The 25,403-nt window shown below is 36.1% G+C and overlaps 4 protein-coding genes across 19 annotated transcripts in view; 3 read left to right on the top strand and 1 right to left on the bottom strand.

Moving 5' to 3' along the window:
* The first annotated feature begins 74 nt into the window (after positions 1 to 74).
* Positions 75 to 8,165, top strand: spsb3b (splA/ryanodine receptor domain and SOCS box containing 3b). Its single transcript, XM_026200599.1, has 7 exons — positions 75 to 211; positions 2,351 to 2,451; positions 2,722 to 2,899; positions 4,580 to 4,767; positions 4,874 to 4,976; positions 5,696 to 5,821; positions 5,919 to 8,165. The coding sequence occupies exons 2-7, from the start codon at positions 2,353 to 2,355 to the stop codon at positions 6,728 to 6,730; spliced, it is 1,506 nt and encodes a 501-aa protein (XP_026056384.1). The 5' UTR covers positions 75 to 211; positions 2,351 to 2,352; the 3' UTR covers positions 6,731 to 8,165.
* A 491-nt stretch (positions 8,166 to 8,656) lies between these two features.
* Positions 8,657 to 12,248, bottom strand: eme2 (essential meiotic structure-specific endonuclease subunit 2). 2 transcript variants are annotated; one of them, XM_026200607.1, is made up of 8 exons: positions 11,753 to 12,248; positions 11,224 to 11,345; positions 10,982 to 11,095; positions 10,514 to 10,623; positions 10,365 to 10,431; positions 10,166 to 10,281; positions 9,036 to 9,225; positions 8,657 to 8,967 (listed from the first exon to the last, which is right to left on the bottom strand). In XM_026200607.1, the coding sequence occupies exons 1-8, from the start codon at positions 12,051 to 12,053 to the stop codon at positions 8,812 to 8,814; spliced, it is 1,176 nt and encodes a 391-aa protein (XP_026056392.1). In that variant the 5' UTR covers positions 12,054 to 12,248; the 3' UTR covers positions 8,657 to 8,811. The 2 variants fall into 2 exon arrangements, with proteins under 2 accessions (XP_026056392.1, XP_026056391.1); XM_026200606.1 differs by having other exon boundaries at positions 10,508 to 10,623; positions 11,753 to 12,247.
* A 703-nt stretch (positions 12,249 to 12,951) lies between these two features.
* mfsd1l (major facilitator superfamily domain containing 1-like) lies at positions 12,952 to 19,538 on the top strand. 2 transcript variants are annotated; one of them, XM_026200600.1, is made up of 13 exons: positions 12,952 to 13,174; positions 13,369 to 13,469; positions 13,875 to 13,996; positions 14,095 to 14,150; positions 14,267 to 14,410; positions 14,970 to 15,128; positions 15,218 to 15,333; positions 15,690 to 15,790; positions 15,873 to 15,984; positions 16,633 to 16,770; positions 17,862 to 18,001; positions 18,160 to 18,271; positions 18,883 to 19,538. In XM_026200600.1, exons 1-13 carry the CDS (start codon positions 13,153 to 13,155, stop codon positions 19,012 to 19,014), a joined length of 1,455 nt encoding a protein of 484 aa, XP_026056385.1. In that variant the 5' UTR covers positions 12,952 to 13,152; the 3' UTR covers positions 19,015 to 19,538. The 2 variants fall into 2 exon arrangements, with proteins under 2 accessions (XP_026056385.1, XP_026056386.1); XM_026200601.1 differs by having other exon boundaries at positions 12,953 to 13,174; positions 13,369 to 13,378; positions 18,883 to 19,156.
* A 730-nt stretch (positions 19,539 to 20,268) lies between these two features.
* The window catches only part of mprip (myosin phosphatase Rho interacting protein), a 43,561-nt gene continuing 38,426 nt past the window's right edge, over positions 20,269 to 25,403 (top strand). For 10 of the 14 annotated variants that reach the window (XM_026200558.1, XM_026200560.1, XM_026200559.1 and 7 more), the window contains exon 1: positions 20,269 to 21,013. In XM_026200558.1, coding sequence (XP_026056343.1) covers positions 20,888 to 21,013 — 126 coding nt within the window. In that variant the 5' untranslated portion in view covers positions 20,269 to 20,887. The remainder of the gene's footprint in view (positions 21,014 to 25,403) is intronic. The other 4 variants (XM_026200566.1, XM_026200564.1, XM_026200563.1 and 1 more) reach the window with 2 other exon arrangements.

The raw sequence follows: 25,403 nt of genomic DNA, 5'->3' as shown, positions 1-25,403 counted from the left end.
AGCTCCTGTTATCAGGCAACGGCGGCATGACCTAATTAATATTCATGAACTCCGCCTTTTCCGTAGTATGACTGACTGGCCGCCGGTGTTGTGTTGTGCTTGTAGATGTAGGTCACCAAACTAACACGCACCAGCTATATCACTTACAACAGCTCCTGATGGAAACACGTGTTTGAAGCAGAGCGAATAAACTCGACGAAAGCGTTATAAGGTATGGGAGTTCATATGTTAATTATGTCATCATTTTAGTAAAGAAATAGTTATAGATTTTTTGAAAGTCTGTTTTTGTGAAAGGACTCGATGTTAACAGCAGATAGCAGTCTAAAATGTTGTTTCTATTAATTTATTCATATAATAATCCTATCGTTATAGCAATAATAGTGATTTATTATAATACCTCTATAATACCTGTTGTTGGTTGACTTGATTTTGCTTTGAGTGTCAAGAAAAGCTCTAAATGAATGTAATTAGTGATAATAATAATAACAACAGTTGAGATGTTATAATCATATTTTATTATTATTTAATGACAATATTCAGTATTAGTATATATTAGTAAGATAAGTTTATTATATTTAGTACAGCTAGTATTGGTATTATTTTGATTCATGTCAGAGGTTTAGGAAATTTGTTTTCTGTGTATTTAAATGTGATTCATATTTAAATTAATGTGCAGCAGCTTTAATTGTTGATATGAAAATTGCAACAACAATTCAGCATAGATGAGTTGTCAAGCACCATGTGACATGGTGTATATTTTAAGTATTTGACTAATTATTGTATAATTAGTATGCATTCTGCTTAATTAGCTTATATTAAATAATTACATGAAGGATTTGTACTTCCAAAAGAACAAACAAAAAAACACACACATTTCAAGCTAAAGTCTTGTAGTGTATGTAGTGTTACTCCTATCACATTACTTTTACGCAATCATGTTTGTTGTCAATATGTTGTTTGCATGAGAAATGTGCTCATGCCAGTGTAATGCAAACTTATTGCACCATTGCATTTCCCAGAAGCACAGAAGTACAGATGGGCCAGTTGGTCAGCTCCGGGGCGGTGGAGGTATCCAGGACAGGAATCTCGTTTTGGATACACATTATCCATCAATTAGTGAACACCTGGCTGTGTTGCGTACACAGAATCAATCAAGTCTTTTAATCCAATTATACACTTATATCAAGGGGTAAAGAAATGTAAGAAATAATTAAGAAATCAGATTTATATGAAAAACACTTTATTGAAGTAAGCCAGTTTCTGTGTACACATGTGCAATGAGAGCCAGTTCTGGTGATGCTTTTGAGAGTTTCTTCACCATCCTGGGCTGTTCTGAAAGCTCTCACGGTGTAAACATCAGAGCGATCTGAGCCGGTCACATGAAGCATGTAAGACTAGAGTCTCAGATTGCCAGCCCTGGCATATGGAGCGATCAGAAGTAGGGTACAGTGTCAGCCGAGGCAGTCTGTCAGAGCAAAACAAGCTCATGGCAAAACCCGACATCTGTGAGTCAGCAGCTACAGGAAGTGATGCGGAGAAAACCACAGATCAGCTGATAGATAGATAGATGGATGGATAGATAGATGGATAGATGGATAGATGGATGGATAGATGGATAGAATGATAGATGGATGGATAGAACGATAGATAAATCAATGAATAGACAGACAGACAGACAGAAAGAAGGAAGGATGGATGGACAGATAGATGGATGGATGGATTGACACAGACAAATAAATAAATGGATAGACAGACAGAAAGAAAGAAAGAAAAATGGACAGAGATTGATAGATAGATAGATAGATAGATAGATAGATAGATAGATAGATAGATAGATAGATAGATAGATAGATAGATAGATGGACAAATAGACATGGATAGACACAGACAGATAAATCAATGGATAGACAGACAGAAAGAAAGAAAGAAAGAAAGAAAGAAAGACGGATGGACAGATAGATGGATTGACAGACAAATAGATAAATGGATAGACAGACAGACAGACAGAAAGAAAGAAAAATGGACAGAGGTAGATAGACAAATAAACAGATGGATAAAAAGATAGATGATAGATAGACAGACAGATGAATAGATAAGTAGATGAATGGATGGATGGAGGGATACAGACAGAGAGACAAATAAATAGACAGACAGAGAGACAGATTGATTAATAAATAAATGGACAGAGACAGACCGAGAGAAAGAAAGAAAGACAGATGCACAGAGAAAAATGGATCGATAGAAAGAAAAAAAGATGGATAGATTAATAAATAGACAAATAGATAGATAGACAGACAGACAGACAGACGGATGGAAGAACTAACGGTCTCGTTCTGTTCTTGTGTTGCAGGAATGTCTTGGAATAAGTATGTTGTTAGTGAGAATGTCCCGGAGACTGAAGCCACGCCCCTCACACCCCTCGGCGCAGACGAGGGATCTGTGGGATCACAGGTGAGCATGACTTCTGTCCTCACCAGCTCTGCTTATTTCTGTCGGGTTATTTTGAGCTAACTAGCACCAGTTTTACATTACCTGGGCATCCGGCCAATCAGAGTCTCAAATGAACGGTTGCAGCACTGCTTTAAATCAGCTCCTCACACGTCAGGCTTTAAAATAAAGTGTAACCAAACATTTAATTTGTGAAATATTTCCTTTGATTTTAAAATGTGACCTGCACATTTCTGAGAGGTGGTGTGTGACTGGTTTTGTTTGTGCGGTCAGTCGGAGGGCAGCTCTTCAAGGTACGAGCCGGTGACGGTGTGTGTGCCAGCCGAGCTGCCACCCGTGGTGCCAGTGACGGGCGAGTCCTTCTGCCAATGTCCAGCTCAAACAGAGCTCAGCTCAGATGCCCAGATCAACCCCTACACCCTCAGCTGCACCTGCGGAGAGGAAGAACAGGGTCAGACTCATCACACTGAATCATGCATTTAACACTAAAGACAACAGAATCACACTGCGCTGACTTGAGTCATGTCATACACAACCTTTGAAAAGTCTGGGGTCAATGAGATTTTATTTCATTCAGCAACGATGCATTAAAAAATGATCAAAAATTGATTAATGACAGTAAAGACAGTATAGTATAGAATACTATTTCTTTCAAAAATGAAGTTTCTATTCAAAGAATCCTAAAATAAATGTTTCTTGAGCAGCAAATCATCATATCAGAATGATTTCTGAAGATCATGTGACACTGAAGACTGGAGGAATGATGCTGAAAATACAGCTGCTCATCAAAGGAATACATTATATTTTACAAGTTATTCAAATAGAAATTAAATTAAATGGTTAAATATTTCACAATATAACTATTTTCACTGTATAAAAAAAACACAGCCTTTGTGAACAGAAGAGACTACTTAAAAATAATAATCTTACTGACCCTGCAAACTGTTGGACGGTAGTGTAAATAAAAATAAAATGTTAAAACACAGATTGACCCAGCACAGTCAAAATCTATGTGCACATATGAAACTATGCATAGACTAGAATAAGAATAAGCCATTATATTCAGGGGTGCATATAAGTGGTCAGCAGGTCCGCATGCGCCACCAAAATAAAAAAATTGTTATATAAATATGTTCTGACAGCGCATTTGCGTGCTGACAGCTGTTAATACACAATTACCATTTTAGAACACAAACTGTATATATAAGTTTAATTTTCAACCTGAAATCATAAATCTAGGGTATGCCATGTCGTTTACAAAGCACTGTGACATTCATCCATAGACAGTAAAAGAAATTCATCCACTGACGTTCTTTAATCAGCGGCGCTAAACCCGGAAGCTCGTATACTTAATTGCGGCAACCCGCCAAAATAAAAGCCTGCTGATTTAAGTTTGAATATGATGAAAACGCTTTTATTTATTTATTTTTAGACGCTTTTATCCAAAGTGACCTAAAATTGGGGAATACATAAAGCAATTCTTCTTAAAGAGGCAAACAAAGAAAGTAGTAGTAAATATTAGCATTTTATTTTTAAGTTAACTATAAAATAACTGTATTTGTATTTAATGCTAGGACTGCCTTTTATTTTTAATAATTTATCACACATTATTATTTCGTTTATTTACTATTATTTTATTTAAAAAAGTAAATAAAGTGCAATAATATTATAACTATTATTAATTCATTTTTTATAGTTATATTTAATGGGTAACGCTATATGCATTGGGAGAACCAAATCAAATCTCCAGGTTCTCTTATGAGAACCAGGCTGAAAAAAGTATGTGCACCCCTGATTATATTCACATCCAAATAACTTCCAAGCAGATATGAAAAACACTAACATCTATTAATATTAGACAGTTTAATACATTACAGTCAGAATGATTAAAAAAATATTTTTTAACTTAACAGTCATCATTTTTCACAATGAGAATTTATTTCAGTTAAATAAATAATTGAACATTTCGGGGGGAAAAATGCACCCACTATGTAAAAAAAGTCCTACTCCTAAACAATCAGCAACAGAACAGAGGAAAATACTGCCCTTTAATAAAAACCATGAATGCTGCTGTGTTCTCTGACAGTGAAGAGCTGAACTCATGGTGGCTTGTGTTTGTCATTGTGTTAAGGGTGTGACTGGGTTTGGGACGAGGAGAGCAAATCATCCTCGGTGTCTCTGAGCTGCTTTAACCAGAAGGTGATCTTCCACTCGGAGTACAGCTGTGGAACCGCCGCCATCAGAGGAGCCAAGCCTCTCAGCGACGGACAGCACTTCTGGGAAATCAAGATGACATCTCCCGTCTACGGCACAGATATGGTGAGAGATACGGTGACTGGATGAGCAGAGACACTAAACCACATCACTGATGATGTATCAAGATCAGATCAATATAGATATGTATTTTGTGTGTTTGTGGGTCCAGATGGTTGGTGTCGGGACATCAGAAGTGAACCTGGATCAGTTTAAACATAGTTTCTGCAGTCTGCTGGGCACGGATGCAGACAGCTGGGGTCTGTCTTATACAGGTGAGGTCAGAGGTCATGTGACCCCTGCATTCTATATTCACTATTATTCATTTAAATATATTAAATAACCCACACATGTCTGTGTATTAAAAAAAACACATAAGTAAAACTCATTTATTACCATAAGGGACTATTTTGACCAGATTTAATCATTAAAAATGACTAAACTGAATCATGCCTGCTTAATCCTGTCTTTTTAAGTAACGTTTCGACTTAAATAAAACTGTCTTAACTTACATTTTGATTTATCCATTTGTATGTAATACTACCATTCAATAGTTTGGATACAGTTAGATATATATATATTTTTTAAGAAATCAATACTTTAGCCAGGATGAAATAAATTGATCAAAAGTGACAATAAAGTCATTTATAATGTTGCAAAAGAATCTAATTCAAATAAACTCTGTACTTTTTAACTGAATATTAGAATGATTTCTGAAGATCATGTGACTCTGAAGACTGGAGTAATGATGCTGGAAATACAGCTGCACATCACAGAAATAAATTATATTTTACAATATATTAAAATTGAAAATAATTATTGTAAATTGTAATAACATTTCACAATTTTAGTGTTTATACTGTATTTTTAATCAAATAAAGGCAGCCTTGATGGGCAGAAGAGATTTTCAAAAACATTTTAAAACATTATTTAGGTTTATACATATTTATGCGTTTTTAACTGATTTTCTTCATCTATGTTTATGGTGGTTCAGGTCACCTACACCATAAGGGGTCAAAGGTGAACTTTTCATCCCGGTTCGGTCAAGGGTCCATAATCGGGGTCCATCTGGACAGCTGGCACGGCACCCTGAGCTTCTATAAGAACCGCCGCTGCATCGGTAAGACTCTCTCTTCTCTCCTCTATCAGTGTACTTCCTACTGAAACTGCAATCTTTCTTATCCTTCCTTTTTCACCTCTGTCTGTGGTTCTGTCAGGCATAGCAGCTACTCACTTGCAGAATAAGCGTCTGTATCCGATGGTGTGTTCGACTGCGGCCAAGAGCAGCATGAAGCTGATCCGTTCACATTCTGCGGCCACAACATTACAGTATCTGTGCTGCACACAGCTGCGCAAAATGCTGCCCAACTGCGCAGACGCTCTGCGTGAGCTGCCTCTGCCGCCGGGTCTGCGTCTGCTGCTGGCTAACCAGCTGGGATGGGTGCTGACCCTCGGTGCTGACCCTCGATCCTGCAAACTCAACAGGGAAGACAAGGCCACACAAACAGAAGACGGCGATGTTGAGAAATACACAAGCCATTTTCCTTCCCACAATCCTTCTGACAACGAACGCGTCTTTATTCCTAGTTCCTTCTCTGATAACCCCGGTTCCTACCACAGTAAAGATAAGCCTCTTGATTCTACTTCCTGTCCAGATGATGCGCATTATCAAGATGGCGTCTCCGTAATGGATGTAGCCTGTTACCTTGATCCCTCCTCCGCTTCTGACCTCTACTGTGGCTCCGCCCCCAGCCCTGATCATAATTCCATACCTGACCCTAAATATCAGCACAGATCTGCTTCCTGTTCTTGCTGTGGCTCGCCAGAATCTGTTTCCGGTGACGACTGTAAAGGAAATGATGCCAGTTCTGTGTGTAAACCGGAACACAGCGGTTCTTGCATTCTATGCTCCTCCTACACTCCACCAGACCACGCCCCTTTTTGGCCTGACTCCGCCTCTGAGAGCGGCTCGGATGGCTTCTCTGCAGAGCTAGAGATGTATCAGAGGAAACGCTGCCGCTGGACATGAGACACACAGTGTGTACTTGTAAATCACAGGTCAAAGGTCACATTTAAGGGCAGAGTTCATGGTTTACTCACACTTGTTCAAGTAAGACTGCATGATTAACCCAAATTGTGATATGATTCTGTGCGATTTTACAATCGCAAAGACTGCTATTTAATTAAAAATGTCAACAAAAGAAAACTGGTAAAGAGAAGCACTTAGAAAATATCTGTTGTTTGCAAAAATAGGGCTTCATTGGCTCCTTGATGTTTTTCTGCCAAAAATAATGTTTGAAGATTTAGAAGAAATTAAGCCATATATATTAGTATTGTAATTTGGCAGTTATACTCTAAAATAATGATATGAATTATACAAATTTTACACAAAACATTTTTGTTAAAAATATAATTTTATCACTAATCAGCAACAACAACAACAATTGTTATTATTATTAATTATTACTATTACTACAAGTCATAAATATAATCACATATTTTTTAGGCAAATTTTGCCGGCCTACAAACAGTTTTTAAAAGAGCATTTTAAACCACAGTCACAATTTTTATCAGAAATTTTTCAAATTTCTTCTCCAAATTGTGCAGCCCTATGTATGAGTCTTTATTTATGACCTCATTTGAAGTCCTGCAGAACAAAGTAAGTCATGTGGGTTTGGACAAAATTGTCATTCTTAGGTGAACTATTGCTTAAATACACACGGCATCAGTTCAACTCAAACCAATCATCCTCATCCCCTGCCAAGCTGTGAAAATACATTCACTGGACTTGTTGTGAATCATGAATCCAGTGAATCAGTGTCCGTAGTAATCTACTTCTTTTTTTCCAAATAGTTCATTCATTATTCAGGATTCAGGATTGGGTTAAAGATCGAAATTTCTCATAAACTTGCTCACTTCCAGTGCCAATGTTTCTAGTCAGGTGACCCTTTTTTGAGAAGGTTTATCTTCCACATGCCAAACTATTTGCAGCAGTATCATTGAAATATTGTAGTCATCATTTTGTTTGAGTTCATTCATTCAGACTTTGGGAGACGAGTTCATGAAAAACCAGCGCAGGTTCATATCTGAGCCTGTCAATCAGACTGTTAATTACAGCATTACATTATTTATCCTGATTCAATATCAGAGAGCTACAGCTCTGCTATGACAGCTAACTGCATGTCTGATGTGATAAACACCGTAGAGTGTGTGTTTTCAGTTAGGACTGTGTGTGTATTCACTTAACATTTATTCATTAGTTTAACCCCATTCTGTAATTATTCATATTTGAGTCCTCGCTATATATGAATGAATGGTTTTGTACTCTTTTTCATGTTTTCTTACTGATTACATTGTTTTGAGGTAAAAAAAAACATAAGTGCATGTTTGCATGTATATATAATTTGTTCTTTTTAAATTTGTGTTTCACCAATATTAAACTTCTGAGCATAACTCATCCCAAACTGTTTGTTGAATTGGATTTTATTTTTATATTTGGTTTTTATTTAAATTTTAGTCAAAGTTTAAATCATTTTTTGTGTGTTTTTTTTTCAATATCTTTTAGGTATTTTAGTGCTTTAAATGAAAAAGAGAAATTGTTGTCTTGGCATCTAGCTGAAAAAAAATACTTAAATTACAAAATTATAAAATGTTAAAAATTTTTTAGATTTTATGTTATTTCAATTAGTATTTTTTTTTATATAGTTTTAGTTAATTATAATAACCCTGTTCAATTTTCACCAAACATATATACTGATAAAATGCAAAGCAATTTTTAATAAAAGCATAATCTTATCAATAAATCAATAGCGATCAATGAAATTCATCTTCTATTAAAATCATGATAATCCAATCATAATATTCACCAACACCAATTAATAGACTAATATTTTCAATTCATATCATAAATTCACTTTTTCAGTCTGTCAATTTTAAATAATCCATACAAACATTATAGAATGTTTAATTAGTGTTTAATTTTCAAGTATTGATGGCATATCTATGAAGTCAATATATGCAATAATTTGAGGGACAAGCTTATAGAAGAAGGTTAGTCTTCTATACTGGCGATAAAGTGCAAAATGAGTTTTCTCTCCCAAAAATCTGGCCTTAATCCAGCATCAGATGAGGATTCTGGGAAGTGAGAAGGCGATGTATTCGGCCAGAGAGCTCAGGACCAACACGCCTCTCTTTGGCTCCGCCCACCACAGTGAGATCAGCCAATAGTCTGCGTCGCTCCTCGTCAGACGGCTGCTGCTCATAGGCCTGTTGGAGCAGATGAGAGTGAGATCATATAAAGAGAGGCGTTCAGAGAGAGTCTGAACACACGTCACCTGCAGCAGGAGAGATGGAGAGGGATAGACACTCGTCACAGCTTTGGCCAGAGCTGGACTGACTCGGTTCAGCTGCTGGATCTGACGTGTCCACACCTGAGTGAGACCGCGGCCGTCTCTGTCCACACGCACACCTGCTGACCACGAGCCGTCCATACAGAACCCCAGATCAGGCTCACCACACAACGCCCTGAGAACAAAACACACAGAGCTATCGTTCCACAAGAATAGTGTCTTCTGGATATCGGGATGCATGGTCTATAACACTAGACAGCGGTTAGATTTCTTAAAGGAGTAGTTCACCCAAAAATTCAGCTACAAATTACTCACCCTCAAGCCATCAAAGAAGTAGATGAGTTTCTCTCATCATCAGAAATTTTGCATTACGTAACTTGCTCATCAATGGCTCCTCTGCAGTGAATGGGTGCCGTCAGATTGAGAGTCCAAACAGCTGATAAAAACATCACAATAATCCAGAAATAATCCACACTATTTCAGTCCATCAGTTAACATCTTGTGAAGCCAAAAGCTGCTTGTTTGTAAGAAACAAATCCATCGTTTAATGTTTTAATGTTAATCAATTGCTTCTGGCTAAAATGTGTAATGACCATAATATTGCTTTTTCCAGTGTAAAAGTCGTCTCGCCTGAATCAAGAGAGAAATCTGCACAGATCAAGTCCCGTTTACAAGCCAAAACATATGTGGGTGTATTTTATTGTGAGAGACAACAGGAGATGATTATTATGGATTATAGACCATATTTTAGTCAGAAGCAGTTTGAAGTTAAAAATGTCTTGATGGATTTGTTTCTTACAAACACAGAGCTTTTGGCTTTACAAGATGTTAACTATTCTGATGTTTTTATCAGCTGTTTGGACTCTTATTCTGACGGCACCCATTCACTGCAGAGCATCTATTGCTGAGCAAGTGATTGAATGCTGCATTTCTCCAAATTTGATGAAGAAACAAATCTTCATCTGGGATGGCCTGAGTGTGAGTACCTTTTTTTTGGGTGAACTATTCCTCTAAAAACAATTAATAAGAAGTATAAATAATGTGTACCCTAAATTTGTACAAAAGATAATATGCTAGGGAATAGATAATTTTGTATAATTAAAAAAAAACCTCACTTGTAAGGTCTCTTAGATACAGCTTTGGTAACTGCAACCACATGATCGGTCACTTCCTGCCAGCCGAACAGGAAGTTCACCGACACATTCCAGTAGAGCTGGAGGTGAACCAGCAGCTGCCGTCACAGAAACAAGACATGATTTTACTGCAAGCTTACATTACTGAAAAATGTCAAGTGTGAGGATGGATTTATCTGACCGCTTCTGTGTCCAGATGATGCTGACTGAGGTGAAAGTCAAAATGATCTTCATCCCCAGATCCTGATCTGTACAGAAGTCCATTCAATAGCCTCATTATTGTGATACTTAATACTAAGCTGATTTGAGAGAAGATGTGCGTACCGCTGCTGATGACTGATCACCAAAACTGTGACAAATTTCCTTGAGGCTTCGGTCAAGTATTTATAAAGATGCTGCAACAGAGACTCCGCCTCCTCATACACAACACCAATGGGAGCCTAGAATTACAATTATAATCAATTATTTAAAATAAATTATAATAAAAATACAAAAGTATATATATATATATTCATATTATTATAAATTTAACAAATAATATATTGTAACTAACATGTATAAAAAATGTTATAATTAATATTAATTGTAAAAAAATACAAAATTATCATAATTTCTGTTTGTATTATACATTTCATGTATAATTCATAATATATTATAATTATACATGTGATAAAAAACAATATATTAGTATAATATTATTTATAATTGAAATATAATAATGTATAATTAATTTTAATTCTATAATATTAATAATATTACACTAAATAGTACATTATATCAATATGTTTAATGACTGACCTGCTGATTGGTCTCAGTTTTATGTGACATCACCATGTCCTCAAACTCATTATGGGAGATCACCATCAGGACCTGATCTTCTTCAATAACTCCATTTTTAGCTTCATCTTCAGTCTGCACATGAAGAACAAACACTTTCTGAGACATTCAGGAGCACGTAAACTTCTGCCTATATTACTACAATAATAATATAACACTAATGGGCAGGTAACATTAGAAGCAACAGTGTGAGTTATAATGACCTGAAGGGCTGGTCGTGTCCAGCTGATGCTGTTGGGAAGACCTTGATTCTCTATACAGTTCTTCCACTGTAACCCATCCAGAGTCCCGAGTAACACATCACAGCCAGCGTCCCGCAGCAGCGCTGGAGAGAAGAGAGATTAGGTTAAGTTTAATTTAGAAAAAACTGGGACAGGAGAAAGAACACACTGATATCAATATCTAATCAAAAAGTATAATAAAATCTAGAACTCATTAAAGGTGTTATGAATTGTACAGGCATCTAGTAAATCTGGTAACCAGATCAGTGGCTGGTGTCTGATGGAAAGTAGTTCTGTCTTTCTGTTCAATTTAATAAAGCTAAAATAAAGTAGTGCTGTCAAACGATTAATCGCATCCAAAATAAAAGTTTTTGTTTATGTTATGTTTGTGTAATTTACGTATGTTTACTTGTATATATAAATACACACACATAGTAAATATTGTATAACTAATAGTAAAACCAGATGAATTCCTGCTTGTGTGATGAAGTGAGTGGAGAGGGAAGCAGACCTGCGTGAATCTGGAGCGTCAGACTCTTGATGAAGTTCTCCGGTTTGAACAGACTCACTCTCACCGCTGCCTCTCTCCTCCTCTGCTGCTCTTCTAGTTTCTCCTCTTTGAGCTTGTTCTTCTCCTGTCTCTGTTTCTCTCTGGCAGCTCTTCTGTTCTCCTGCTCCTCCTGCACCTCCTCTCGTGTCCTCCTCCTCCTCTTCTTCTTCTCTCCTGATGATGAAGATGATGGTTTATTTAAATCACTCTCTTCCTCTGAGTCTGATATCTCCCACGTGTTCGCTCTCTGCACGGCTGGCATCCCTTTAAATCATTTATTATAACTATATATATATATATATATAAACTATAGCATATTGCTGTATGATAATCGAGTTATTATATGTACATTGAGATTCAGATATCGTTTAATGCGTTTTATTGTTTCCTACACTGTCTGTAAATGGCTAGTTTCCAACAGGCTGCGAATGTAAACAAATACGGAGTGCTGAGAGGGACACGAGTAGTACGAATTGCGTTTAGAAAATTACTAAGAATTTGTGGAAGTCAGCTTTTTGCACAGTGTTATTTCGAAATTGCAAATTGCAAAGTTTAATTGCAACATATATTCATTGCAGTTAATAGTGTTCATCCTCAGTTTCATTATGTGTGTGTAATTCATTTGTGTGTGTGTGTGTGTGTGTGGAACAAACCTGGAACAACATATAAATTCTAAATCCATTTTTTTATATTTTGGCACACAGGGTTTAGACTAAACCAGGATTATGCCATACGTCAATTAGGAAATTTAAGTCTTTTTTATAAATGTGCCATAGAAAAAAAAAAATACTGGTGTCCATCTCGATACAAAAGAAAAGCATTCATATATTTTATGATCAGTCAGTGCTAGTTTCATTCATCTGGAACAGCTCAGATTTACATTTAAGTCTGTGAAACTGAGGGGTTTGTGTCTTTTTTGCCTGTTTAAAGAGCTTTAATTTACCACAGATTTCCCTACACATCATGAGACTTAAAAGAGCACTGATTTGATTTAAAACACGAATAAACAAACATGATTAAATAAGCTAATCTCTTCGTTATCTGGGGTCTCGACTGTTTCGTGATTACCCAATCAACACTAAACGCTGAGTAAGCGCTGCGAAAAACAACGTCATTCGACTAGTCACATGACGCCTATGCTGTGACGTCACGGGAAACGCGGACGACTATTAGTCGATAGAAAATCCGGATCGACTGTTCCCGCAGTTTAACGCTTTTACTAATTTCATCATGATTTATAGATCATACGATATCTCCGGTGCATTCTGAAGTTCTCCACCTTTGTGGGTCACGTAAACAAAAAGAATTGAGTCTGCTTTGTCGTTGTTTGGGAGGACTGCAGCGATTTATATGAGCTCGAGATGGCCAAAGCTGCAGAACAAGGTACATTTAGCTTTTCACTGCTTTCAGTGCCATTTAAAATAAACAGAAGCGGATGGGATGGATTTAATGTTAAACTTATACTTAATGAGACACTCATAGCTCATAAGCGTTGTTTTTTCTGTCTTGGTTTGATGTAACCTTACACATGATGACTAACTCTTGTGAATCTGTGTGTTTATGTGTTTTTTTTACAGCCTATTACCGGTTTGTGGTCCTGTTTTTTAACTGTATGCTGACTTTCGGCTCTTATTTCTGCTTTGACATCCCCAGTGTCCTCCAGGAGCAGTTTCAGGGAGTGAGCAGAAACCTACTGACCTTTGACCTCACTTTCACGTCTCTTACCCTTAGTTTAGGCAGATCTGGTCATATTATTAGAAATCACATTTTCCTTGATTTTTTTAGATAAGTGGCAGCGTTTACATATACAACAGAGCAATAATTGAAAAAAAAATGAGCTGCATAAACTTTAAATTACCAGAGAGATGAATTGAATACATCTGAATATACGACCACCCACATTTATACTAAAGTGAAATCTTATTGGGTGACCAGAAACTACTTGGCCAACCAATCAAAATAACATAATGAGAGCAGGATAGATAAAAGGATATAGTCTGAAATCAGATAATTGTATGTATATAATACATTAATGCTTGCTACAAGATGAGGGAACCAATGTTTTCTTTGTTTTCTCTCACAGAATTTGACATGTCCTAACGGGACGCTGAGTAACAGCACTGCTAATGGCACAGGAGCGTGTGTGGAAGGATTGGGAATGACGCCACAGGAGTACAACCTGCTTTATGCCATCTACGCCTGGACGTGAGACTCACACAGCAATAATTACATTTCCATCTGTCACCCTCTAAAGCTTCACCACACTCATCAGCTTTAAACTGAGTCTTGTCTTGTTTTCCCAGGAATGCTGTGGTGGTCATCATGGCAGGATTCCTCATTGATAAGTTGGGAAACCGCTGTAAGCAGGATAACATTTTCCTTATCTTATCTTTGGAAATCCTTCTGAATTTCATCAGTATTCAGAATTCAGTTTTTTGAATGTGTGTTTATGTGTTTGTACTTCTTCTCCTGTAGTTGGTGTTTTCCTGTTCTCCTTCCTGACTGTGCTGGGATCAGCTATCTTTGCATTGGGGTCTCATTTTAAGGGCACGACATACCTGTTACCCCTCATGCTGACCGGACGACTTCTGTTTGGTTCTGGAAACGGATCCCTGACCAGTATGACATCAGATATTCACCTGTAACACCACTGACATCAAGCAGATTTATCTCTAGGAACGCCAAATCTTTTGTTCTAAATTTAGAGGTTAGGTTAGTTCAGGTTAGTTTTATTCACCAAGTGTGCACTGGAATTTGTTTAGGTTTTCAGTAGCACTGGATGCACGCATATATATATATGTATATGTATGTATATGTGTTCAGATTACATTTAAAAAATGATTAGACGTTTGTGTAAATGCAGATGATCTATATTTGCACAAATGCACAAGGAATTTGTTGTGATTTTCACTATTTCAGGACACCGTGGCACGTTGAAAATCAGAAATATGTCATATTACAGAAGTAAAACATTTTAACATTCTTTTCCACTGGTTGGCTATCTATCTGCATTATGAAAGAAAACCCTTCAAAGTCCTGAAATAAATGTGCTTTTATTTCTCAGATTCTATACACACTTAATAAACCAGGATTTTCATTGGCAGAAATATTACAAACACACCCAGAAAAAGCATTAAGTCACGTTGAATCTCATCATGTGTCTCTCTTCATCTCTCAGTTGTCCAGAACCGTATCACAGCGTTCTGGTTCCGCGGGAAGGAGCTGGCTCTGGCGTTTGGGCTGACCCTGGCCTTCTCCCGCTTGGGCTCGGTTCTGAACTTCTTCCTGACGCAGAGGTTTGAGTCTCAGTACGGTATGCAGTGGACGCTGTGGGGAGGTGAGAAACACAGCATGCACACGATCAGACTCTTGATCTGACGTTCTGGGGATGTTGTAGAGTCTTACGCACCTGTCTCATGTGCAAAGGCACGTTCCTGTGTGTTCTTGGCTTCCTGTCGGCTATAACGGTCAGCGTTCTGGATAAGATGGGCATGAAGCAGCTGGGATTGGATGGAGTGATTCAGGAGGAGTCACGCAAAGTGGTGAGATGGACAAAGATGCTATAAGCTGATATATGTTGGGAGTACCATACTACTATACTAGTCTTGCTGTTGCTGCAGTATAATATAATGATGATATATATATATATATATATATATACAGGATATGTGTGTGTGTGTGTAATATTAAAAGTATATGATAAATATTTAGCATTTATTATTATAATAAATATTTTACATTTTCTTATATATATATATATATATATATATATATGTGTGTGTGTGTGTGTGTGTGTGTGTGTGTGTGTGTGTGTGTGTGTGTGTGTGTCTTATGTTTTAGGTAGGTTTTAATGGTTTGTTGTTGTGAGAGATACAGCTGCTGTGTTTTGTGTGTGTAGAGAGTTCAGGATGTGAAGCGTCTGTCTCTCAGATACTGGCTGCTGGTTCTTACCATCATGTTCTTTTATAATGGCATCTTCCCCTTCATCGCTGATGCCAGGTACAGTTATGAACCATGAAGATGTTTCTACATTAAAATGGATTTGTACGCATTGTTCATGTGCTGCTGTGTGTGTCTTCAGTAAGTTCATCCAGGATAAATACAGTGGATACAGTCAGAAGGAGGCGGCGTACATCGCAGGAGCTGTGTATGACAGTTCACTGGTGCTGTCTGCTGTCGTCGGCATCCTCATCGTAAGTCAAACACTACCAAACGCTTTCAACTCACAGATAAATATCACTCAGATATTACATTTACATGCTTACACACATACACACGCTTTGTTTTTATTCGGCAAGGATGCATTACATTGATCAAAAGTAACATACTTTTTTTTTAATAATGCTTCATTATTTTTATTTTTTTACTTCTATTCATCAAAGACTCCTGAAAAAATACAAATTAATCAGAGCAACTGGTTTTAACTTGAGCAGCAAACAGCATATTATTCTGATTTCTGAAGATCATGTGACACTGAAGACTGTAGGAATGATGATGAAAATACAGCTGCACATCACAGAAATAAATTACATTTAAAAATATATTCAAATAAAAAATGGTTATTTTAAATCATAATAATATTTTCACAATTTAACTGTTTTTACTGTATTTTTAATCAAATAAATGCAGTCTTGCTGAGCAGAAGAGGCTTCTTTCGAAATGATTAAAACATCTTACCGACCCCAAACTTATTAAATGTGTGATGATGAAATATAAAAAGCATCACTATATGATGGCACTAAAGTACGTTGTCCTCTGTTGTGTTTTCAGTCATGTGTTTAATGATAGTTGTGTTTTCAGTCATGTGTTTAATGTTAGCTGTGTTTGTGTCTGTGCTGTAGGACCATGTGGGGCTGCGCGGTGTGTTTGCGGTGCTCTGTGCCGTGTTGACACTGCCTGTGTTTGGTCTGCTGGCCTTCACGTTCGTCCCTCCTCTCATATCTACCATCTGGCTTGGCATCACTTACTCATTCGCTGCTGTGAGTATCAGTCATGAACACACACACACACGGCACACACTATAGACACCAGTTACCCGACGTTACTGAAGAATTAAAACACACTCACAATTGTGTGGTCTGCAAACTTTATTAGAGACCTTGTGATTGATTAAAGTATTAATCATTTATCACTGAGCATGATGCTGACATTTTAAAACATGAGGCATTTGAGATTTGTTTGCTGGATGAGATTAGGATGTAATAAAGTAAAAAGTAAAAAAAAAAAATGAATTACAAGATGAATGGAAAATTCATATTTAATTCATTTTTTAAAAGTCTTTTAAAGTGCTGTATGTTATTTACATTTTAATAATGATATGATCGCTGTAAACCAGAAGAAAGGAGTGTATTCAGAATATTTTAATATAGCAATATTATAGCAATAATTTTATTAGATTTGTTGTTTTAACATTTTTCATTTTTACAAATTAGAAATGTTATATCCCTGAGAGAAAAACTGAAATATATTTTATTATATATATATATATATATATATATATATATATATATATATATATATATATATATATATATATATATATAAGATTAATACTTTAACCAATCACAAGGTCTCTTATAAAGTTTGCAGACCACACAATTGTGAGTGTGTTTTAATACTTCAGTAATACTTTATTTATATATATATATATATATATATATATATATATATATATATATATATATATATATATATATATATTTAGAGATTTTTATATATAGTTCTATATTTAATATTACATAGATAGATAGATAGATAGATAGATAGATAGATTTGCATGTATATTGGTATTATAAATAATATTAATATTATTTTTATATATTAATAATGCATACATTTTATATCGCACACATTTCCCACATTCATATGTTCACAAATAAAGCCAAACAAAAGATATATCCAAGCCCTATGGCATAACATGATTATAAATCTTTCTATTAGACTCACATTTTTTAATCTGTTTTCTATTTTGTTTGTGTGTTGCATGTCATTTCATCTAGATTCAGATGTTTTGTGAATAAAATAAGAAAGTGAAGACCTGTGATAAACACTGCATGATAATATATTATAGGCGAGCATGTGGCCGTCCATCCCGCTGGTGGTTCCTCAAGCCACACTGGGTACAGCGATGGGACTGGCCACATCCGTACAGATGATCGGCATCGGCGTTTCTAATCTAGTGGTGGGACAGATTCTGGGAACCAAATCCAGGTGACATAAATGACCAGCACTCACACTCAAACTTAATACAGTTCATGTTTATTCATGCACATTTGATTATTTCACAAAAAGGAGATTTTTTGACAGCATCATGATATTCTCTGAAGTATGTTTGAGTACCATGTGAGTTGTGTGTGTGTGTTGCACAGTGATGTTAAGATCCCGTTGTGGAGATGGCAATACATGATGATCTTCATGCTGGCCAATACCATCAGCTGCATAGTCACCTCTATCATCCTCAACATCGTTGACTACAGACAGGTACAGTAACACACACACACACACACACACACACATCTGCCCACTATCGCCACATCTCTCTGAATCAGCCATCAGGTAACCATACCAACAGTAAGATGGAACGAGAACTGTGAAGAGTTTGTGAAACACAGAGCCGAACAAGTTCACATTGGTATGATGTTTAAGAATGTGTGATAGTGTACGCGACCTTGATCCTGTTATTATCATCATGTGTTAGAGTGAGAGAAACTGCTATCAGTGGATTCCAACTAATGCATGACTCAAGCGACTCATGAACTGTGAGTTTGGAGTGCTTTGGAACAGCGGAGGTTATTTTTGGCTTTGAAAACGCATTCATTAGAGGTGGATTGGATCGTTCTGTATCTCTGACAGTATCGTTCATGACCTAATGCAATGGAAATGAACTGAAAATTAACCCTGGTTACTTTTGTAATACTGCACACATTCCTGATCGTATCATGCACCGTTCATCAGTGCATGTGATACCAAAGGAAATTTTTTCTTAATCAGTAGATAAAATGAACCATTTTTTAAAAAATGCTTTCATGATGAACTTAAGATATTTAGGTTATGAATTATTGTTTAATGCAATGATACATGTGTGTTTATAGGGAAGCACTTTGAATAAGACGACTAAGAGGTCAGCGGCTCAGAGCGCTCCTGCTCAGACCGACAGAGAACCGCTGATGAATGAAGAGGACAACGAGGAGATCAACAATTCTCCATCCATCAACAGGACATAGAGGAATCGCTCACAGTCTGTGTCTCGTGTCATTGGATGTTACTAAAGGGAAACGCGTGCTTTCAGAAACGTGTCATATGGTGTTCAGTATTAACGCTAACAGAAAGACTTCAGGTACCCTCATTTGAAGAGTTTGACTTCTCAGGCCACTCCTTAAACTCTGTTCTTGATTACCAAGTTTAATGTAATTCTTTCAAGAATGTGAAAGATCAGTAATCATTTCTTATAAATTATGGAAGCTGGTGTGGAAATATTGACACTCTTCTGTTTTATAACATCAGACAAACATCAGCTATGTCAGTTTGTTTTCTTATAAGCCATTGTTTCACAAAGGAACTGTTATTGTCCTCCTAATTTTGAGATTATTACATGTCATGTCATTGTCAGATACACAAATCATGAAAAGTTAACATTGCCTTTAAACTTGCATTAATGGCTGCTTACAAAATGATTGAATAATATGCATTTTGCAATTTTTAAGTTTTTTTTTAATAATAATAAAAAAAAAGTTTTGTGTCACTAAGAGATCATGAATACTGTTCTCTTTTTTCTTGTTTAATTTCTACATTTTTTAAATATTTATTTTAAAATAGTGTAATGAAATTCAAAATAATTATTTCATTAAAATATATTTAAAAATGTACAATTAAAATATATAAAGATATATATAATAATATAATTTATTATTTAAATGTTTTTACATTTTTATTATAAATTATAATTATCCATAAATATATAATATTAAAGTTAGCATTAAAATATTAGTATTAAAATGCAGTGAAATAGCATTTCAATTATTGTTTTTATTAATGATATATTATTATATTATACTGCTACCACTACTAATGTTTATAATAATAAATATTACATTTTCTATTAAATTTAAAATTTTATATTAATTAAAGCCAGACGAGGGCACCGTAGAGCCACTCAGGTAGGATTGGTCACTGTCTGGGGGCGTAACAAGGGTAGTTAACAAAAATCTTAACGCATGATTTTTTTTTAGTATTGTGCTTTTTTGTTTTACAACCAAACGAAAATCACTAAAAACACAGTTTAAATAAATTTAAAATCCTGAGTGTAAGTTTAAATAACTTCAGTTTACCCCGTGCGCAGTCCACCTACCTTGATTCTTGTTGTTTCCCCATAAAATCAGTGCGATTGAACAATCTGATTGGACACTTTCGTCTTCTGACTACAAACGGTAGGCGTATCCCTTCCTGTGATTTGTTCACGGTATCTTTCGGTAGCGTAGTGCCCCGCCCCCTTCATTCCTGCGTGTGTGTTGAGTGTGTAGTGTGTGTGGAGAGTCGAGCCGGACCCGTGTGATCAGCTGTGACCGTGGGAAACGGACAAAAATCCGTCTTTTTGTAGCGGAAACTCCAGAGAGAAAACACCGAGGCGCAGCATGGAGTTTCGTGATAGTTGTCTTCACGTAACGTTACAGCTGAAAGCTTCGTCAGGGGCTGTAAGCTAGTGGAAAGTAAACGCCTCCTCTCCATCACTGCTTGCTTGGAGCGGTTTTATAAGTTTGGCACATTATTTTGGAACTCGCACTTTAACGCATCAGCGCGTGCCCGTGTGCTTGCGGGGGAAGCGTGGACGCGCATGGATCGAGAGCGCGGAACGTCCCCTCAGAAATCAACCCAGGAGAGCTCGGCCAAATTGAAACTTTTTGGCTAAATAAATTATTTTATTATTAGTAGTAGTAGTGTCCCCTTAGCGTGGGTCCTGTCAGGTGATTGTTGTGCATAAATAAATCATCGTAGATAGTTTGTGATGAGGCGGACTGCAGCGCGTGCGGGAGGACTCTCCGCTGGAATTATTGCGCAGTTTTTAAAATAACGGAAAACCGCGAACAAAAACACACACTCATGGCACAGAGTGCAAAAGATAACGCCTGCAGAAAATTCCAGGCCAATATTTTCAACAAGAGTAAATGCCAGAACTGCTTCAAAGCCCGAGACGCGCACCTGCTGAGTGATGAAGACTTCTCACAGGTAATATATCTGCAAAATCACCTCACAATTACTTTAGATTAATCTGATAATTTACAGACCAGTAAACAGCTTCGGAACTGCGCTAACAATAAAGTACATGGTAAAAGGAGATGACGGTTAGCAAAATCTAAATAACATCATAATATGTTTTGTAAATAATAATACCATGTTTTGTGGGCATGTATCATGGTATTGTTGGAAATAAATGAAGTATGATAAAAACCATCGTAATACAACATAGCCTACTGTATATAGTAGATGTACAACGATAAAACGAAGTAACTATAAAATGTGTGTATATATATATATATATATATATATATATATATATATATATATATATATATACACACACTACGGGGACGTTGAATGCTTGAATCTGATTGGCTGACGAACGTTCTGAGATGTGCAATTATTTTCGTCGAAACGCACGCATATATATATATATATATATATATATATATATATATATATATATATATATATATATATTAAAGCAACTGAATGATTTCTGTCCAGGGTCACATACTGTATTAAAGCCAAGCTGAAGCGCTGGAACTTCTTCAAAACTAAACTAACTATAAAGTACCATGGTGATACTGTGCTTTTTAGACATGGTAACAATGTCAAAGAGGATGGGAGTAAGAAAAATATAAATAATTTACCATAATTCCATTGTCTAAAGATGGCGATGCCATGGTATTGTTGGAAATAAATGAAGTATGATAAAAAAACATGGTAATATACTATGGTAAAACAAAAACCACCAAACTACTTCAAAACTACACTAACAATAAAGTACTATAGTGATGGCAGGTTTAGCTGCTCCTTAGAATTTGATGCTCAGCCTATTTAAGAGGATGGTTATAAGCGCAGTATGACTACCTTACAATAAAGCCATGGTATTTAAAAAAAAAATTTTTTATACTTGTATTGTGGTAGAGCCATTGTTTTGTTGGGGGTAAATGTAGCATGGAAAAACCATGGTTTATGCATAAAGTAACATTTACTGCATGGATATATAATGTGAATTTGACTTTACTAGAACACCTTTTGACATTTAACCTTAATTAGCCCCTATTTGTGAAACTATAGACCACAGGTTTTAACTAATAACATCTGTTTTTTTCCGCGGCATGTGCTTGGGAGTAGTGGTTAAATATCAGGGTTGGTTGAAAGGTTGTAGGTTCAAACCCTAGAGAGGTTAATCCATTCTAATTACCATTACAGCTCTGTTCGAGGCACTTACCCTTGGGTTACCTTTGGGTAAAGATGTCAGACAGATGACTAATTAGTGATTAGTAGTAATTAATGATGCCGTTTAGCTTCAAGCTGCTGCGCTCGTTGTTTAGAAGTTTTAAACTAGTCACCTAGCTTTGCAATGGCTAATATCTGGGCTGTAATTAAAAGGTTGTGGGTTCGAACCCATTGCCATTGTGACCTTGATCAAGTCCAAGAGAATTGACCCTGTTTGACTAGAGAAGTGTCTGCTAATTTACTAATTAGTTGCATAGTTTAGTGTTGTTTCACCAGCTGTAGACTTAAGGTATGTGTCATATCGGAGCTTTATACTATTTTAAGCTTTATTTCCAAGTTCAGAATTGTTTTACAGTAAGCCCACACGCAGATACAGGGGGGTTTCCAGACGGGATTCTTCAAAATTACCACACACAGCTGGGTCTCGGCTATATTACTAAGTGACGTGGCCTCCGTTTGCCATCTGTCTCACTGTATAGGTTGGATTGTTATCAAAGAGAGAAGTGATGAAGCAAAGCAAGACTGAATATTTGGACGTGGAAGCAAGCGCTTGTGTCTTTGAATGTGAGGGAGAAAGCCGGAGAAATGAGCCTCACAGCGGCACAGAAGTCTTTTTTTAGAAAGCACTTAGAAATTGAGTTGACAGTGAAGTGAATCAGGTCTTTAGCACCTGTTAAGGCAGTCACAGTCATATGTTAAGAGTCTTATCCTCATGTTTATGGATCTTATGTTTTTTTTAAAGGTTCAGAATTTCTTTTGCATTTAATTCTAATTTCTGCTGTCTTCTTGCTTTAAAGAAACCCATTCTACTTCTGAGATGTGATGTATTTCTAAAAAAAATCAGAGATATTTGATTATTAAAAACTACAGGCTTAATTTTATCCATTGAGAAATGTCTCTGAATTACAGGTGTTCGAGTATGTTTTTGTTTTTGTTTTAGAAATTATTATTTTAGAATAACGTTAAGGGAGTTATATCCACTGGATTTTTAGTGTCATGTAAAAATGTAACAAATATAAAAAATTACATGGCTAAACAAGAATAAAGTTGTAAAATTGTAAGCATAGTGAAAAAAATACAAGCTCAAATACTCAAAAATAAAGTCATAGCATTATATGATTAAATAAAGTAGTAATTTTGAAAATCAAGTCAAAATTGCAAGATTAAAGGCATAGACATTCAAGATTAAAAGTTGTAACTTTTGAATATGAAGTCAAAACTATGAGATAAATATCATATAGATATCAGATAGATATAATATAAATTCCTAGGCTAAAGGTTAAAATGTATTTTGAGCAGTATTTTGAAAATGACATGAGAATAAAAGTAAAGTAATATAATTATGAGGATACAGTGATGCAGTAAAATTGAGAATAAAGTAGTATGTTGTGTGTTAAAGTGAATTATTTTGTAATATAAAAACCCACAATAGTAGGAGAAACCGCATCATTATTACAATGAATATAATGCCTCTTGGACTTGTGCAATATATTTCATTCTCAAAATATTCATATTATAACTTTATTCATATTGAAACTTTATTCTACTAATGCTACAACTTTCTTGTAATATTATGACTTCATTTTCAGAATATTACAGTTTTAATCTCAGCATATTACGACTAATCTTTAGATCTTCAGTCAGTTTTGATTTTATCTAGACATAACTAGGTTTATCTCCAGAGTCTAGAGTTTCATGCATACTTGATTGCATTCAATATGATATTCTTTACTAAAACATTGCAGTACTTGAAAAAGCTGTGCAAAGACCTCAGTGCACTGTTGTGTTATGAATCGATTCACTTAAATGCACAGTTTGATTCAGATGCAGAAAGCATCATGCGTGGCAAGCATTGCTCACATTGTCATCAGAAAATGCAAAACCCTATGCTAGCTGTTGAGGTTCAGGTGTCATAATGATTCAGGTCCGAGAGACGTCAATATATCCGTCTCTCTCTCCCTCTTTCTGTCTCGCTGCAGTTGGTCAGGTTTTTCCGAGTTGTTCATTCCACACATATTTATGTCCATGCTTTTTGTCATGCTATTAGAATCCACCCTCCCCCTTGACACACACACACACACTCTCTGTGAGACAGTCGGCACTCAGTTCTGCTGTTATGAGAGAAAAAGGGGGGCTGTAAAAATAAACAGAACAAACTTTAACCATTGAAGAGGAAAATCTGGCCTACATTAGCCCTTCTCTCTCTCTCTTTCTCTCTCTCTGCGTCCCTGTCCGCTCCTCATCACTGATTTCCCAGAGCACAGAGTCTCCCATTAGCAGGAGATCAGGAGAAACTAGATTTGCATTTCCTGAAGGAAAAGCATAGTCTTAAACCTTTCGGTACGTTTTATTTTCATCAGGCTGTAGCAAGCACAGTTCACTGTGTCATTGTTATTGAAGATTATTTTGAATGCTGAGCTTAAGTTTACAAAACTCAGTCTGAAACGATGCACGTGCTGTTTAATTTGTTTGGGTTATTTAATCGCATATGTTTAATATTTAGGGTTATTTTTGGGAGAGTCAGTACAGTGAAGCTGTGCAAGAACTAGAAGAATCAATTTCACTTTTGTCTCCTTCTTCTTGCACTTGATCTTACTTTTTTCTAACGTTTTTCTTTTGCCTAGACGTTTTCACGGGCCATCGTTCAAGTTGTCAAACCGACATTCCTTTAACCAGACGATAAACTGGCATTCACTCGCTCGCTCTTTCTTTTCCATACCTTAGGAGAGAAAAATCAACTCGGATCTCTTTAGTTCCTCATTTGTTTCTCCCAAACAGACAGAAGTGTTCTGCTTCTCAGATGTTTCTCCTTAGACAAAAAGACACTTATATAATCTCATGTTTCTTTTCTGGAGTTTCAAAAGAGATTTCAACTTAACTGGACAAGATTTGCCAAAAAAAAAAAAAAAAAAAGAACTTGACCAATTATTTTATAGCTTTATACTTTCATATTTCATTTGTTTCTAGATTTTAGGAGAAACAAAAAAAACAAGTTGGTACTAAAATGAAATCTATCTGAGATCTCCAGTAAGTCTGCTGAGCTTTGGAAGAGGAACCTTAATTTTCCCCTAGCGTTTCATTTTTCTCTCATGCGTGCTTTCTTTGATGTTTCTGTAATATTACAAATCCGTCC

Source organism: Carassius auratus, chromosome 24 (assembly GCF_003368295.1).
Source record: "Carassius auratus strain Wakin chromosome 24, ASM336829v1, whole genome shotgun sequence".
Taxonomy (NCBI): domain Eukaryota; kingdom Metazoa; phylum Chordata; class Actinopteri; order Cypriniformes; family Cyprinidae; genus Carassius; species Carassius auratus.
The sequence above is the reverse complement of the archived record's forward strand: the minus strand, read 5'-3'. Positions and strand labels throughout refer to the sequence as shown.